At 43.6% G+C, this 16,866-nt stretch overlaps 1 protein-coding gene across 3 annotated transcripts in view; it reads right to left on the bottom strand.

Annotated features, from left to right (window-relative positions):
* The window catches only part of DOCK4 (dedicator of cytokinesis 4), an 803,151-nt gene that overhangs the window by 208,229 nt on the left and 578,056 nt on the right, over positions 1-16,866 (bottom strand). For all 3 annotated transcript variants that reach the window (XM_063927278.1, XM_063927279.1, XM_063927280.1), the window contains one exon: positions 15,687-15,785. In XM_063927278.1, the coding sequence (XP_063783348.1) occupies positions 15,687-15,785 (99 nt within the window). The remainder of the gene's footprint in view (positions 1-15,686; positions 15,786-16,866) is intronic.

Below are 16,866 nucleotides of genomic sequence, written 5' to 3'. Positions count from 1 at the left end.
GCAATGATGCACTGTTTTTAGGAGGTTCCTGACTAGCTCGGATAACTCCCTGGCTTTCTCTTTCGGGAGAAACACCTTTTTCTGGACTGTGTCCAGAATCATCCCTAGGCACAGCAGACGTGTCGTCGGGATCAGCTGCGATTTTGGAATATTTAGAATCCACCCGTGCTGTTGTAGCAGTATCCGAGATAGTGCTACTCCTACCTCCAACTGTTCCCTGGACTATGCCCTTATCAGGAGATCGTCCAAGTAAGGGATAATTAAGACGCCTTTTCTTCGAAGAAGAATCATCATTTCGGCCATTACCTTAGTAAAGACCCGGGGTGCCGTGGACAATCCAAACGGCAGCGTCTGAAACTGATAGTGACAGTTCTGCACCACGAACCTGAGGTACCCTTAGTGAGAAGGGCAAATTTGGGACATAGAGGTAAGCATCCCTGATGTCCCGGGACACTATATAGTCCCCTTCTTCCTGTTCGTTATCACTGCTCTGAGTGACTCCATCTTGATTTGAACCTTTGTAAGTGTTCAAAAAATTTTTAGATTTAGAATAAGTCTCACCTAGCCTTCTGGCTTCAGTACCACAATATAGTGTGGAATAATACCCCTTTTCTTGTAGTAGGAGGGGTAATTTAATTATCACCTGCTGGGAATACAGCTTGTGAATTTTTTCCCATACTGCCTCCTTGTCGGAGGGAGACCTTGGTAAAGCAGACTTCAGGAGCCTGCGAAGGGGAAACGTCTCGACATTCCAATCTGTACCCCTGGGATACTACTTGTAGGATCCAGGGGTCCTGTACGGTCTCAGCGCCATGCTGAGAACTTGTCAGAAGCGGTGGAACGCTTCTGTTCCTGGGAATGGGCTGCCTGCTGCAGTCTTCTTCCCTTTCCTCTATCCCTGGGCAGATATGATCTTATAGGGACGAAAGGACTGAGGCTGAAAAGACGGTGTCTTTTTCTGCAGAGATGTGACTTAGGGTAAAAACGGTGGATTTTCCAGCAGTTGCCGTGGCCACCAGGTCCGATGGACCGACCCCAAATAACTCCTCTTCCTTTATACGGCAATACACCTTTGTGCCGTTTGGAATCTGCATCACCTGACCCCTGTCGTGTCCATAACATCTTCTGGCAGTTATGGACATCGCATTTACTCTTGATGCCAGAGTGCAAATATCCCTCTGTGCATCTCGCATATATAGAAATGCACCCTTTAAATGCTCTATAGTCAATAAAATACTGTCCCTGTCAAGGGTATCAATATTTTTAGTCAGGGAATCCGACCAAGCCACCCCAGCTCTGCACATCCAGGCTGAGGCGATCGCTGGTCGCAGTATAACACCAGTATGTGTGTATATACTTTTTATGATATTTTCCAGCCTCCTGTCAGCTGGTCCTTGAGGACGGCCCTATCTATAGACGGTACCGCCACTTGTTTTGATAAGCGTGTGAGCGCCTTATCCACCCTAAGGGGTGTTTCCCAACGCGCCCTAACTTCTGGCGGGAAAGGGTATACCGCCCATAATTTTCTATCGGGGGGAACCCACGCATCATCACACACTTTATTTAATTTATCTGATTCAGGAAAAACTATGGTAGTTTTTTCACATCCCACATAATACCCTCTTTTGTGGTACTTGTAGTATCAGAAATATGTAACACCTCCTTCATTGCCTTTAACGTGTGGCCCTAATAAGGAATACGTTTGTTTATTCACCGTCGACACTGGATTCAGTGTCCCTGTCTGTGTCTGTGTCGACCGACTAAAGTAAACGGGCGTTTTAAAACCCCTGACGGTGTTTTTGAGACGTCTGGACCGGTACTAATTGTTTGTCGGCCGTCTCATGTCGTCAACCGACCTTGCAGCGTGTTGACATTATCACGTAATTCCCTAAATAAGCCATCCATTCCGGTGTCGACTCCCTAGAGAGTGACATCACCATTACAGGCAATTGCTCCGCCTCCTCACCAACATCGTCCTCCTACATGTCGACACACACGTACCGACACACAGCACACACACAGGGAATGCTCTGATAGAGGACAGGACCCACTAGCCCTTTGGAGAGACAGAGGGAGAGTTTGCCAGCACACACCAAAAACGCTATAATTATATAGGGACAACCTTATATAAGTGTTTTCCCTTATAGCATCTTTTTTATATATTTCTAACGCCAAATTAGTGCCCCCCCTCTCTGTTTTAACCCTGTTTCTGTAGTGCAGTGCAGGGGAGAGCCTGGGAGCCTTCCCTCCAGCCTTTCTGTGAGGGAAAATGGCGCTGTGTGCTGAGGAGATAGGCCCCGCCCCTTTTTCGGCGGCCTCGTCTCCCGCTCTTAACGGATTCTGGCAGGGGTTAAATATCTCCATATAGCCTCCGGAGGCTATATGTGAGGTATTTTTAGCCAAAATAGGTTTTCATTTGCCTCCCAGGGCGCCCCCCTCCCAGCGCCCTGCACCCTCAGTGACTGCCGTGTGAAGTGTGCTGAGAGGAAAATGGCGCACAGCTGCAGTGCTGTGCGCTACCTTTAGAAGACTGAGGAGTCTTCTGCCGCCGATTCTGGACCTCTTCTTATTTCAGCATCTGCAAGGGGGCCGGCGGCAAGGCTCCGGTGACCATCCAGGCTGTACCTGTGATCGTCCCTCTGGAGCTGATGTCCAGTAGCCAAGAAGCCAATCCATCCTGCACGCAGGTGAGTTCACTTCTTCTCCCCTAAGTCCCTCGTTGCAGTGATCCTGTTGCCAGCAGGACTCACTGTAAAATAAAAAACCTAAGCTAAACTTTTCTAAGCAGCTCTTTAGGAGAGCCACCTAGATTGCACCCTTCTCGGCCGGGCACAAAAATCTAACTGGCTTGGAGGGGGGTCATAGGGGGAGGAGCCAGTGCACACCACCTGATCGGAAAGCTTTACTTTTGTGCCCTGTCTCCTGCGGAGCCGCTATTCCCCATGGTCCTTTCAGGAACCCCAGCATCCACTAGGACGATAGAGAAAGGCACTACCTCCGCTATGCGCGAATCCCTTGGTACCATGCCTGATCTAATTGAACTATGGAAAATTAAATACAGGGGTTTTGTTAGCTGTAACCTAAGCTCCATAATAATCCTTGGATGAATACCGTCTGGGCCTGGTGATTTATTAATCTTCACGTTATGTAGTCTCTCCAGGACTACTTCCTCACTTAAACAAGCATCAAGCCAAGAGTCATTTCCCTCACTGTCGTTATGCACTAATGTCACCGGCTCATCCTCCCTGGTAAATACTGGTGAAAAAAATATGTTTAATATTTCCGCTTTTAGTTTGTCATTTATCAAAGCTCCCAATTCATCTTTTAAAGGGCCTACGTTCTCCTTCTTTAACCTTTTACTGTTTATATATTTTAAAAAAATTTAGGATTGGTTTTACTCTCTATAGTGATTTTTTTTTTCATTTAGAATTTTAGCTGCCCTTATCGCTTTTTTACATTTTGTATTGCATTCCTTGTAATACCGGAATGACTCCTTCCCACCATAAGATTTAAATGTTTTGAAAGCACTTTTCTTATTAGCCATTGCTTCCTTGACCTCCTTATTAAGCACATTGTTTTTTGTTTAGTACTACTGCGTTTACTGCTGATGGGAATGAAATTGTGAATATTGTTTTCAAGCAACCCTTTAAAAGCCTCCCACATTTCTGATGTGTCCTTGTCTTAAAACAAAACCTCCCAGTCAATGTCATTTAGTGCCCGTCTCAGCATATTGAAGTTAGTTTTTCTAAAGTTAAATGTTTAGGTCGCTCCCTTATAGCTATGTTTCTTGAAACCGATGTCGAATGTGATTATGTAGTGATCACTGTTTCCCAGGGTCTCCCCAACTTTAGTGTTTGATTTAATGTCCACATTATTGGTAATAACTAGGTCCAGAATTGTTTTACCTCTAGTTGGGTCCTCCACTAATTGAGTCAAGAATTGATCCTTTAATATATTTAAAAACCTGCTGCTTCTAGTTTTTACACATGAATCGTTACTCCAATTTATATCAGGATAGTTAAAGTCCCCTAACACTAGGATGTCCACCATTCCTGCTACTATTTCAATTTGGTGTAAGAGTTGTTCCTCATCGTATACGCTAATATCCGGTTGCTTGTAGCACGTGCCAATGACTAGTTTCTTTGCCTCAGTGCCCCCACTTATGATATCAACCCATAGCGACTCCACGTAATCTCCTGCCCCCTCGAAAATACCCTCTATTAAGTTTGGTTTTAGAGATGGTTTACCAAAGAGACATACCCTTCCTCCCCTTTTGGTAGCCCTGTCCCTCCTAAGAAGAGAATATCCCTCCAAATTCACAACTCAGTCGCGAGAGTCGTCCCAACATGTTGCCGTAATACCTATAATATCATACATAGACTTTGATGCAAGCCATTTCAATTCCCCCATTTTACTCGATAGGATTCTTGCGTTCGCAAGCATACATCTTAGTTTAGCATCTCCCATGGTCGTTTGATTTAACGTTATCTTGTCTATATTTACAAATGCCTTTCTAGAATTACTCTTACCGACTGTTAATCTCCTTCCTCCCTTTCCACCCCCTTCATACTTAATACAGCCTTCCTTACTGCTTTCTAAACTCCTCCTCCTGATGTTAGTATCTTCCCTTATGCTATGGACATCACTTTCTATATGCCGTATTGTTGTACAATAATCATCAGTATGTAATAAATTAGGAATATCTTGGGCAATACCCGTGTCATTAATTCTGGTGTCAATACCCATGCAGATACCCTTGGTCTTGCCGGCTGATCTTTCACTCCCCCCTTCTCCTCCCCCAATTTGTTCACTAACCCCATCTTTCCTGTTCTCACTGTTTGACCCGTAGCTTCTAACTAACCCCCCCCCCCCCCCGCCACCTAGTTTAAAAGCTCCTCCAACCATCTAACCATCCTACCCCCAGCACCGCAGCCCCCTCCTCATTCAGGTGCAATCCATCGCCTGACTGAGAAGTCCGCCCAGTGCTCCAAGAACACAAACCCCTCTTTCCTGCACCAATCCCGAAGCCACACATTTACCTCCCTAATCTCTCTCTGCCTCCCTGGGCTAGCGCTTGGCACTGGTAATATTTCGGAGAATATTACCCTAGATGTCCTTGCCTTAATTTTCTTGCCTAATTCCCTGTAGTCTTTCTTAAGGACATCCCACCTACCACTAATTATGTCATTGGTGCCAACATGCACCAAGACCGCCAAGTCTTTACCAGCCCCTCCCAACAATCTATCTACCCGGTCCGCGATGTGTCGTACCCGAGCACCCGGAAGACAACAGACTGTACGGTGATCACGGTCCCGGTAGGAGATTGCCCCGTCTGTCCTCCTGATAATAGAATCCCCTACCACCACAATCTGACTAGGTACATCACTATCTTTTTTTCCATCAGTACCGGGGGGACCGCTCCTCTGGTTGCTAGAGGGAACAGTCTCCTCCAGTTCCGTCATTTCCTCACTGACATCCTCAGAATTTTCGTCCAATCGGGCAAATTTATTGAAGTTTGGCAGACAGGAGATGTCCTGTCTCCCCTCTTCTTCTTCCTTCTAACCGTGACCCAGCTGTTGACCTGATCCTCCTCATCTACCAGTGCTCCCCCTGCAACTCCTCCACCATTCTAAGCTTTGCTCGAGATTGTGAATGTACCTCAGTCGCTTAACGGTCCTCAATCACAGCCCCACCCATATTTAATATGCTAACTCCCTATTACCCTCTGAAAATTAAAAGCATGAGACGTTGCAGATGAAGTGGAAAGGTCTTGTAGCGTTCTTAACACAGATTTAAGTGGTGTCCAGGTTACTAATCAGATTCTCTCATAATGTACTAACTAGAACATAAATCATTAAGTTTTACTAACTATAATATCATTGAGATAAATATCTTGGATAAAGTTTTTTAAAAATGTATTTCTCCACCCATTAATTACTTTTAATGTTCATGTGAACATACACTTCAATTTACCATGAACATCAATTTTCTGTGAGTGTAGAAAAAAAACAAAAAAACAGATTAGGACTACTACCATTATTAACCTAGTGGTGGTGGTGCTAGCTAATGTGTGTGTAGTCTCCCTTTTAACAGACAGCTTGAACATGGATTTTGTACATTAATTTACCAAGTCTGTATTGCTGCATAGTACTCGTTGCCAGTGTATTTACAGGAGCATATGTGCAAAATGTTTGAAGAAGCTCCCAATGTGTACAAACAAAAATATCTACAGTAGCTACCAGATGGTAGAATAGGTTGATTTTAAAACATGTACTCACAAAGGTCACGTTAAGGTGTTTTTTTGTACCACCCAGTGCTACCAATAGGTGGTTTATGGCAGCTGTGGTAGAATTTGGCAACTGCCACTTAGTGGGTATTGGTGTATTTGTGTGAAGAGGTATTGGTGTAAAGTGTGTGAGTGGTATGAAAATGTGTTTTAGACACAGTGGAGAATGTAGAGAACCTATGACAATGAAAGTCATTATAGAGATAATTTTGGATATATTGAGGGCTCAATAATAGTATAGGCGCGCATTGTGAGTAACATATGATGGCTGGGATGCTAACGGGCATGTGGCAACACTTTGTGCAGTGTAAAACAGCTTATTTTTAATATTACTTTCTATACAAAAAATATTTTCATGCTTTCATTAATAGTCTTTCTCCAATTTAAAGTAGACACACTGGGCCTGATTCATAGGTGGGCAGAATGTTGAGGGCAGCCACAAGCTGCCAATCTTTTAAGTCTGTGAACTGTGTGCATGCATCCCGAATGTTACTGTTGGTGGGTGCAGGATAAATTTGGACACAGAGAGGCAATGTCAGTGGGCGTTCCTGTCAGGTAACAGGGTGATGGCTAGCCAGAAACGGACGTGTCGCTTCCAGTGACTGTACCTTTTCCTCCCTTTCACTGATTTCAGCGACCATGCTCAGATGAACATACTGTGCCTCCATAGGGCTGGTGCAATGTTCGATGGCACGACAGATGTGTGGCCGATGGTGCAGCATGATACACATAGAGGCAGGTTAGCGCCGCAGCCAGTGGGTGTGTCTGTTCAAATACCATTGGCTGCGGCATTAGCACAATGACGCAGCTGCGCCTGCATTAGTGTTTACCTCTGAATCAGACCCACAATCAAGTCAAGACAAAGGGGGAGATTCAAATGTTTGAAAAGTCGGTTGGGTGTCTGTTTTTTTCTGTCTATTAGATAGGAAAAAACAGGCTCCCACCTGACTTTTCAAACATTTGAATCTCCCCCAGTGTGTACTGTTCCAAAACCCATAGGGCAATGCCACCGATGCTAAATACAGACACATTCATGTTTTAATGTTGATTTAACCATTATTGCATAGAGCGGAGTCATCTGATATGACTGCTAAAGAAGATGCTACACGTCTGCAATCCTCCTGATATGCATCAGGCACACAGATTGCTTTAAGCGCTTTGTTTGTTTTACAATTTTTGGAAGATTTATAAAAATGGGACTTTCAGTATGCTTGTTGTTACAAGCATTAAAATGGTTGTTATAAGCATTAAAATGAATTACAGGTTGAGTATCCCATATCCAAATATTCCGAAATACGGAATATTCTGAAATACAGATTTTTTTTTGAGTGAGACTAAGATAATGAAACCTTTGTTTTCTGATGGCTCAATGTACACAAACTTTGTTTAATTCACAAAGTTGTTAAAAATATTGTATTAAATGACCTTCAGGCTGTGTGTATAAGGTGTATATGAAACATAAATGAATTGTGTGTATGTTCACACACTTTATTTAATGCACAAAGTTATAAAAAATATTGGCTAAAATTATCTTCAGGCTGTGTGTATAAGGTGAATATGAAACATAAATGCATTCTGTTCTTAGACTTGGGTCCCATCACCATTATATCTCATTATGGTATGTAATTATTCCAAAACACAGAAAAATCCGATATCCAAAATACTTCTGGTCCCAAGCATTTTGGATATGGGATACTCAACCTGCATGTGGCATTCCACATACCATACAGTGGTTGACAAATCCGATCGAAAATGAACAAATGAACATCACAAACAGAGGCGTAACTAGTGTAGGGTGAGTGGGGCACATGCCCTGGGTGCCTTGGCAGGCCCAGGAGAGGGGGGCGCTGCCGGCGGCTAGGGCATCATGCCCCACTCGCCCCCGTCACGCCGAAATGTGAGGGGAGGAGAGCGCACCGTCTCTCCCTCCCCTCACCGCTGCTGCCAGCACTAGCAGCGCTGCCAGCAGCGCTGCGTTTGTCCGGTCTCCGGCGCGTTAGCCAATCAGAGCTTGCGGACCGGCTCCTGATTGGCTGCCGGTCCGGCACCACACAGCCGCTGGAGACCTGGAGCGGTGAGGGGAAGGAGAGGCGCTGCGCTCTCCTCCCCTCACATATCAGAGGCGAGCCACAAGCGGTGAGTGACCGGGGGGGGGGGGGGGGGGGAGCACAGTGGGGCATGTAACTGGCACAGTGGGGCATGTATCTGGCACAGTGGGGCAATGTAACTGGCACTGTGGGGCAATGTATCTGGCACTGTGGGGCAATGTATCTGGCACTGTGGGGCAATGTATCTGGCACTGTGGGGCAATGTAACTGGCACTGTGGGGCAATGTAACTGGCACTGTGGGGCAATGTAACTGGCACTGTGGGGCAATGTAACTGGCACTGTGGGGCAATGTAACTGGCACTGTGGGGGAATGTAACTGGCACTGTGGGGCAATGTAACTGGCACTGTGGGGCAATGTAACTGGCACTGTGGGGCAATGTAACTGGCACTGTGGGGGAATGTAACTTGCACTGTGGGGCATGTATCCGGCACTGTGGGGCATGTATCTGGCACTGTGGGGCAATGTATCTGGCACTGTGGGGCAATGTATCTGGCACTGTGGGGCAATGTATCTGGCACTGTGGGGCAATGTAACTGGCACTGTGGGGCAATGTAACTGGCACTGTGGGGGAATGTAACTTGCACTGTGGGGCATGTATCCGGCACTGTGGGGCAATGTATCTGGCACTGTGGGGCAATGTATCTGGCACTGTGGGGCAATGTAACTGGCACTGTGGTCCATTTTCAGTGGCCACACCCCTTCTGGTGTGTGGCCATGCCCATTTTTTCGCCGCGTGCGCACATGCTTCTTTTGGTTTTTTTTTTTTTTTGGGGGGGCGCCATTTTCCATCTTGCCCTGGGCTCCGAAAACCCTAGTTACGCCACTGATCACAAATCATACTACAGTATATGACAAAAGAAAAAGTAAAATTCCACCCCCGCTTTATTGAAAAATAAAGGATATGGTTGGCTTATAGGTAAACAGATTGACTTACTACAGTATATGTGATGTCTGGTCAGTAAATTCAGTTAATGCATTCTCAGAGCCTCCATGGAGTGAATATAATAATGCAATCTCTTTATCCAAAACATTACATTTAAAAAAAATGATATATATATATTTGAAGTCAGCTCCTCATTTATACATAAACCCTTTCATAACTTTGTAGAATGTGTGTCTGGCTCCAACAGTCACCATAAGAGCATTCATCACCTGTAATAGGCTGGTTATGAAGAACACTTGCAGTGAACCCAGGTGAATAAAGCAGGTAATGTGCACTACTGCTCTCACCCGCAGACACAAGCTAAAGTGTTTGGTCATTGGAGCAAGGTAATTCCAACCTAGGTTTTTACTGTCTCACGCATGCTCCAGAATGCGAGAAAAAGCATGTTTTCTTTTTTTCTTTTAAGCAAGTGGGTAACTAGCCATACTGTGAAGTCATTTGTTGATTTCAGACCTTAGTATAATACTGTATGCAGTCTTTTATATTCACATCTGTGTGAAAGTCTACCAAATGTATAGAGTTTCACGTATAAACTGTAGTTAAAACATATGGCAAAGTATGTCTGCTGTGAGGTATGGTATGAAACAAGGGTTGATGCAGCTATAAATGTATCAAACAAATTGAAAGTTTGGTTAAAATGTTATTAAATATTACATATCAGTAAAATAGTTAAGAATACACTAAAAATGATAAGAATACACTAAAAATGATATTAATAACCATAACCGTGTAATAACAACTTCATATATGATAGAAGACAACCTAGGAGCAGTTTTAGTTCTCTCTACAAATGTTAAAAGGTCGCTGTTAAAGTAGCAATGTGTCAGCCACCAAAAGCTCACCAAAGGAAGAGAACTTGCAAACATATAAAAAGAAAGCTACAGCATTCATTTTGGAGCAGCTTTTCCTTGTAACATATAATTAAACATAAGTAGTAAAATTAACTAAAGTAATAGGCCGTACACACTACGTGATTACACTGAAAGATATGAGCGATCTCGCTCATTAATGATTGAGATATCGTTCATATCTTTCATTGTGTATGCACCAACGATGAACGATGCGCGGTCCAGCGCTCGTTTATCGTTGGTGACGGCTCGTTTATACATGCAGGCCAATATGGACAATCTCATCCATATTATCATGCACGGCTATGGGGCTGGGTGAAGGGGGGAGTGCCGGATCACCCGTCGGCCGTATAGCCCGTCGGGCACCTCGGCAGAAAGTGCCCAGTGTGTAAGGCCCATTAATGTTTAACATTTTACAGGATTAAACAGACACTTAACATGGCACTGATGATGAACACCCATACAGAAAGTGGTAAATTAATTCTATTTTGACTACACACAGATGGGGAATGCAAACTTACCTGATAAAACCCTTATATAAAATCAAACACTTTATGATTTCATGGCAATGAAGAAACTTAGAAATTAAATGGCTAATGGAATTACATGAGGTTTTTTTTTTTTTAAAGATCTACAGTAGCAGTTAATTATAAATGAAAATGTGCTCCTCATTAGTGGAGTACTAAATAATAAAGTACTCAACAAAAAGCTTAATATAGATTGACCACTTTAAAGACCTCAGTGGAAATAATTATGCATAGTTATGATTTATTTTTAATGAACACTATCCTCATACAAAATTACTGAAATAATTTGTCCATTGATATGTGCTATAGATTAATTATAAATTATATAGTATGTTTAGGGATATGACAAAGTGATTTAAAAAAAGACTTAAGGTGCAGTACTGCCTCTAATGCACTTTTTCCAACCTCAGTCCTCAAGGCACACTAACTGTTAAGGATACACATGCTTGAGAACCAGTGGAGCCGAGAGGGGGTAAGGCGACGTGTGGATACTATTTACCTGGGCTCGGGCCAGTTGGAGAGGCATGTATCAGCTGCTGAGGGAGACATTGCCCCCTTTACAGCACTGTGTGCTGAGCTTTGTGTGACAGGTGCAGATCCAGAGGTGGGTCGTCGGCTGCAAACACTTCTCTTCACACAGCTGCAGCAGCCAGTATCCTAACTGATGGAGTGTAACCGTGAACGCACTTCCCAGAGTAGGCGCAGGAGTAACTGCATCAGGTGAGCCCATGTCTTGTAGTGACACCCACTGGAGGAGCAGTGCTCAGTGGATGGAAAGCTGGGCTGGCGGAATGCAGAACACCCGCCGCACACTTCAGCTGTAATGCTTGGGAAGCATCTGTGTGCTGCATGTAGGAGGAATCCCGTCTCACTCCCTCCAATGATCACACGCACTCCCTGGCGCTACCTCTAGGAGACTTTAATGAGGGTTTTTACAGTTAGTGGGGGTGATCGCAACCCTCAAGCCCAAAGTTCACCCCGTGCAATTTCTACTGTGTTTGGCCACGTCCCCCAGTGCATGGGTCCGCCGGAGCTCTTGACGGTCCTGTTGAGAACAGATGGTTAAGTCACAATAACTGAGTCATAGGCATTTCTATAATAGATGCAGTATGTGCGGTGCACACGGACCGCTAGGTCCAGGGGGGCCATCACCACACCCATATAGTATACTTACCCCTCCAGAGTCCTGTGCCCATTTCCAAGTGATTTGCACATGCACACTGGAGATGTCCACAGGAACAAGGTGCATGCGCCATGTTGCTGGACACCTGCACATGCGCAGTAGACTCTATGCCAGAGTCTACTAGCTGCCAGAGAGGAGGGGGCCAACAACGGAAGCGGCCCACAGGTATGGCTATCCTTAAAACCTGGACTGTTAGTGTGCCTTGAAAACTAAGGTTGCAAAACACTGCTGAGCCTGGAGATCAGTAAACGAGAATGCAATGCAGCTGTGAAAAATGTCTTGCATTTGTAACAATCAGCATTTTAAAAACTGACATGGTTAAATGAAGGCTAATGATCTAATGGCTGGTAGGGGCTATTAGATTATTGGCTGGGGCTATTATCTTGATGGAGAAATGCTGGTAATATTTTATTGAATGTTAAGTGCTATTTAATAGGTCTATAAATTAAAGGAGGGGTGATGGTATTCCTAATTTAATGCTGGGGTCAGTTTGGTGATATTACTGAGTTGAGAAATAAGCAAGCCTATTTATTAGATGCAAATACTATTAATGTAATGTTAGGAATGGTTTGATGGAAACAGGTAAATTTGTTATATGTCATTGTGTTTACTATAGTGTCTGGGTTGAGTAGAAATAAGCATATTTTTTTTAAATGTGAATTATGTTAAGTCAGGAATGGAACTACTTACTACAGGTGAATTTTAGTAATCTGAGGTATGGTTGGTGGCAGGGTAGCCTAAACATGAGTGCTATTATTAATTTTACTAGTTAGCAACCCGTCAAAATGATGGAATATTGTCTCGCCCGTAAAAAGTCCAGTTTGAACGCTCAGCAGATCACTTTTCGATCATTTCTGATCTGAAACTCGGGGGCCTGCAAGTAGAAATATCAGTGCTGGCACAATACACTTGAATTCCCTCCATTGAGGTGAGAACTAGCGTTAGCCTTTTATTATAAAGGAAATGTAATACTATATTGAAAAAAATCTGCATCTCTCTCTCCACTGTTCCTATCTGCCCCTTCCACTTCATTCTCTCCCCAGTTCCTAGCTACCCCAACCCCATTACCCCCTCTCTCTCTCCCCAGTCCGTATCTGCCCCAACCCTCTCGCTCGTTCTCTTTCTTCACCAGTCTCTATATGCCCCTAACCCACTCTCCACCCCTCCAGTCCCTACCTTCACTCTCTGTTTCCCCAGCCCCATCTCCCTGTATACAGCAAGTGTGAAACAGTCAGATCAGTATTATTTTGTAATGTCTCGCTGCAGTATTACTTTCACCTGTGACAGCTTGCAGCACGCAAATGACTCATTTGGGCCATCAGACGCCCTCTAGTGGCCGCTGGCGCACATAGCAGAGGTGAGGAGCAGTATTAGCATTTTATTATAAAGAATATTAGGTTTGCCTATTTTTCATATTTCATGTACTTCCAATCAGAACCTAAGTATTTCGGGATCCAGACAAGCAGCTTAAGACCAGGGGGGCTTAATGAGGGTGGTGCAACCAGAGCATGTGCCCTGAATTCCAGTGACGGGGGGCGCTATTGCAGGAACATGGCTTAGTGGGTGAATCAACATTTATCTGTTGCCGAGGCCAAGGTCAGTGGCAATGAAGTGAAATTTCCGCAGTCAGAGCAGCAGGGAGAACAGTATGACTAAAAGTGGCTGATCAGGTCAGCATCTTAGCTGGGGGAGATGTACAAACACGGTCCATACTGCTCTAAGCGCGAGGTATAAGAGCAATTCTCCTGATATACTATTCCAACATCTTTCTCCTACAGAGAGCAGGGAGGGAAGAAGCAAGCAAAATCACTTGTACCACGTTAATAAGAAAGGGAAGAATTTTTTATATCCATTGTTTAACAGAAGAGGAAACATCAGCTTGGTCTTTGCCTGCCTTTTATAATCAGTAGCTCATGCATCTTAGGGAAATTACTGTCAGTGTATGCTAAATCTTTTTTTACATCCTTCAAGGCCGCAAGAACACATCAAGTCAATGCTTCCCAAAGTGGGTGCCATGGTTTGGTGGTTGAAGACCAAATCAAATAATTTATGGTCAGTGTGATCAGAAAAACCAATTCTGGTGGCCGCCAATCATAAAATATGTGGACAAACAAAAGCACAATCCGCCACCACATAACTGAGCCAAATGATGACAGGTAAGCACAATTTACTTAATTTAATAATTATTGGTGAATTCCGCAATAAGAAACTTTTGGCTTAGGAATGGCGTGGAAAAAATGCTGATATTCTAGGGCACTGTTTATTCAAGAAAGTTTGGAAACCACTGCATCATGCCAGCACGAGAAGTGACTTTATTGGATTTCCGCTGGTCAAGCCCAGCCTAAAGAATCAAAGAATTCCTAAAACAAGTAATTTTATTATGTGCACTTCAAGAGGATCCATTTAAGAATGGGACTAGTTGCTGGTCGTATAATTATTTAAGTTTTACTGCTGTTTGCAGTGAAAACCAATACTTACTTTTATATCTTTACCATCATTTACCTATTCGGCAAGGTCTAATGAATCTCCCTCCTCCACAACGTTCTCTAGATTGTCTAATGCTGCCAGCAATAGTATTGCTGACAAACGCAGAAGCGCGATTACCGTCTGAGCATGGGCATTGTGCTTCAGCCAACAGAAGTCAGAAAGGCTTTGCTGTGTCCCTCATTGTTGGCAATGGAGACTGTACCGCTTACACCATCTATAGATGGCATAAGGGTTTCTTCAGAATTAAAATGGTAAATTAGGATTATTGGGGGTCATTCCGAGTTGTTCGCTCGTTATTTTTTTCTCGCAAAGGAGCGATTAGTCGCTAATGCGCATGCGCAAAGTCCGCAGTGCGACTGCGCCAAGTAAATTTGCTATGAAGATTGGTATTTTACTCACGGCATTACAAGGTTTTTTCTTCGTTCTGGTGATCGTAATGTGATTGACAGGAAGTGGGTGTTTCTGGGCGGAAACAGGCCGTTTTATGGGAGTGTGTGAAAAAACGCTACCGTTTCTGGGAAAAACGCGGGAGTGGCTGGAGAAACGGAGGAGTATCTGAGCGAACGCTGGGTGTGTTTGTGACGTCAAACCAGGAACGACAAGCACTGAACTGATCGCACTGGCAGAGTAAGTCTCGAGCTACTTAAACTGCACAGAGAAGTATTTTCGCAATATTGCGAATCTTTCGTTCGCAATTTTGATAAGCTAAGATTCACTCCCAGTAGGTGGCGGCTTAGCGTGTGCAAAGCTGCTAAAAGCAGCTTGCGAGCGAACAACTCGGAATGACCCCCATTGTTATTTGCTAAATATTGAATCGAAAATTGCTCACTAAACCAACTACTTGTTGAACTAAAAAAATCTATGGTTCAAATGAATTAAATGTTAGGAAAAAAAAAAAAGGGGGACGCACACATTACTGGGACTGCCAGGCATTTCAGCAGGGGACACAGTGGCGATAGGAGCTGCCGGGCGACAGGGGGTCTTGGCTGCCGGGCGACAAGGGGACACTTGCTGGGCGGACCCCCCCCTTAATTTAAAGCGTGGGGAGAACTCTGGATAAAGGAAACTAGAAAAACTGGTGGTGCTTCCAATGCTAAAAGATAATAACTCAGAAGCAATCAACATTGTTGTTTGCTTGTGAGGTAGCACCACTACCTATTCTATTTATGCTGTTGTAAAAGTAAAAGTTAATTTGAGAACAGACAAATGCATAGTGTACTTCTGCACTAACTAACTAATAGAGTATTTACTATATATCACATTAATCACATTTTAAAAGGAATATTCATATTAATTACCTACCCGAAGTTCATCCTTTGTGTTGAAGCTCTCTAGAAGTTGTTGGTAATGTCTGTCCGTCATTTGTCGCAGTAGAGATAGTAGTGAGGCCACAAACTCACCCTAATGAACATGAGTGAATAAACGGATAATGCAATAACCAAATATATATACAAAACATGGATGAGTACTAACACAAGATTCATTAATATACAACAGATATAAATCTCCTGTAAAACTTATCCTTATAGTTAAGAAATGGTAATGTCATCAATTATATTTGAAGAATAATGTCACTTGTGTCACACAACGCAGTAGGATAGGAGGATAACCTCATACAAGCAACTTGTTTTGTTACAAACTGAAACTTGTATATTGTAAGAAATAATGTGGCCCTACTGTAAAATAAAAAAGTTCTATCAAACTGAATTGACTAAAATTTTAACTGGCTCGGATAGGAAATTTAAAATGAAATACATACTTTAGAAGTTTTTCCTCCAACCAGTAAAAACTTTTCAGGTATTTAATACCATTTTTACGAAACAAACACAATCCACTATATCTGATGACTGACAAAATGAAGTCACTATAGACTACATCTGGTGTCTGTGTACTGTATATTCACCCCTGGGACACCAGGGACAAAAGCCTGTTGCTCTTTCACCACACATTTAGAGATATCTGATAACAATGCAAAAAATAAGAATTTACTCACCGGTAATTCTATTTCTCGTAGTCCGTAGTGGATGCTGGGAACTCCGTAAGGACCATGGGGAATAGACGGGCTCCGCAGGAGACTGGGCACTCTTAAAAGAAAGATTAGGTACTATATCTGGTGTGCACTGGCTCCTCCCTCTATGCCCCTCCTCCAGACCTCAGTTAGGGAAACTGTGCCCGGAAGAGCTGACATTACCAGGAAAGGATTTGGAATCCAGGGTAAGACTCATACCAGCCACACCAATCACACTGTACAACTCGTGATAACCATACCCAGTTAACAGTATGAACAACAACTGAGCCTCAGTAACAGATGGCTCATAACAATAACCCTTTAGTTAAGCAATAACTATATACATGTATTGCAGAGAGTCCGCACTTGGGACGGGCGCCCAGCATCCACTACGGACTACGAGAAATAGAATTACCGGTGAGTAAATTCTTATTTAGGCCCATAGTCACTCCTGACTGTAGGAAGTGCAGGAGT

This window comes from Pseudophryne corroboree, chromosome 6 (genome assembly GCF_028390025.1).
Source record: "Pseudophryne corroboree isolate aPseCor3 chromosome 6, aPseCor3.hap2, whole genome shotgun sequence".
Lineage (NCBI taxonomy): Eukaryota > Metazoa > Chordata > Amphibia > Anura > Myobatrachidae > Pseudophryne > Pseudophryne corroboree.
The sequence above is the reverse complement of the archived record's forward strand: the minus strand, read 5'-3'. Positions and strand labels throughout refer to the sequence as shown.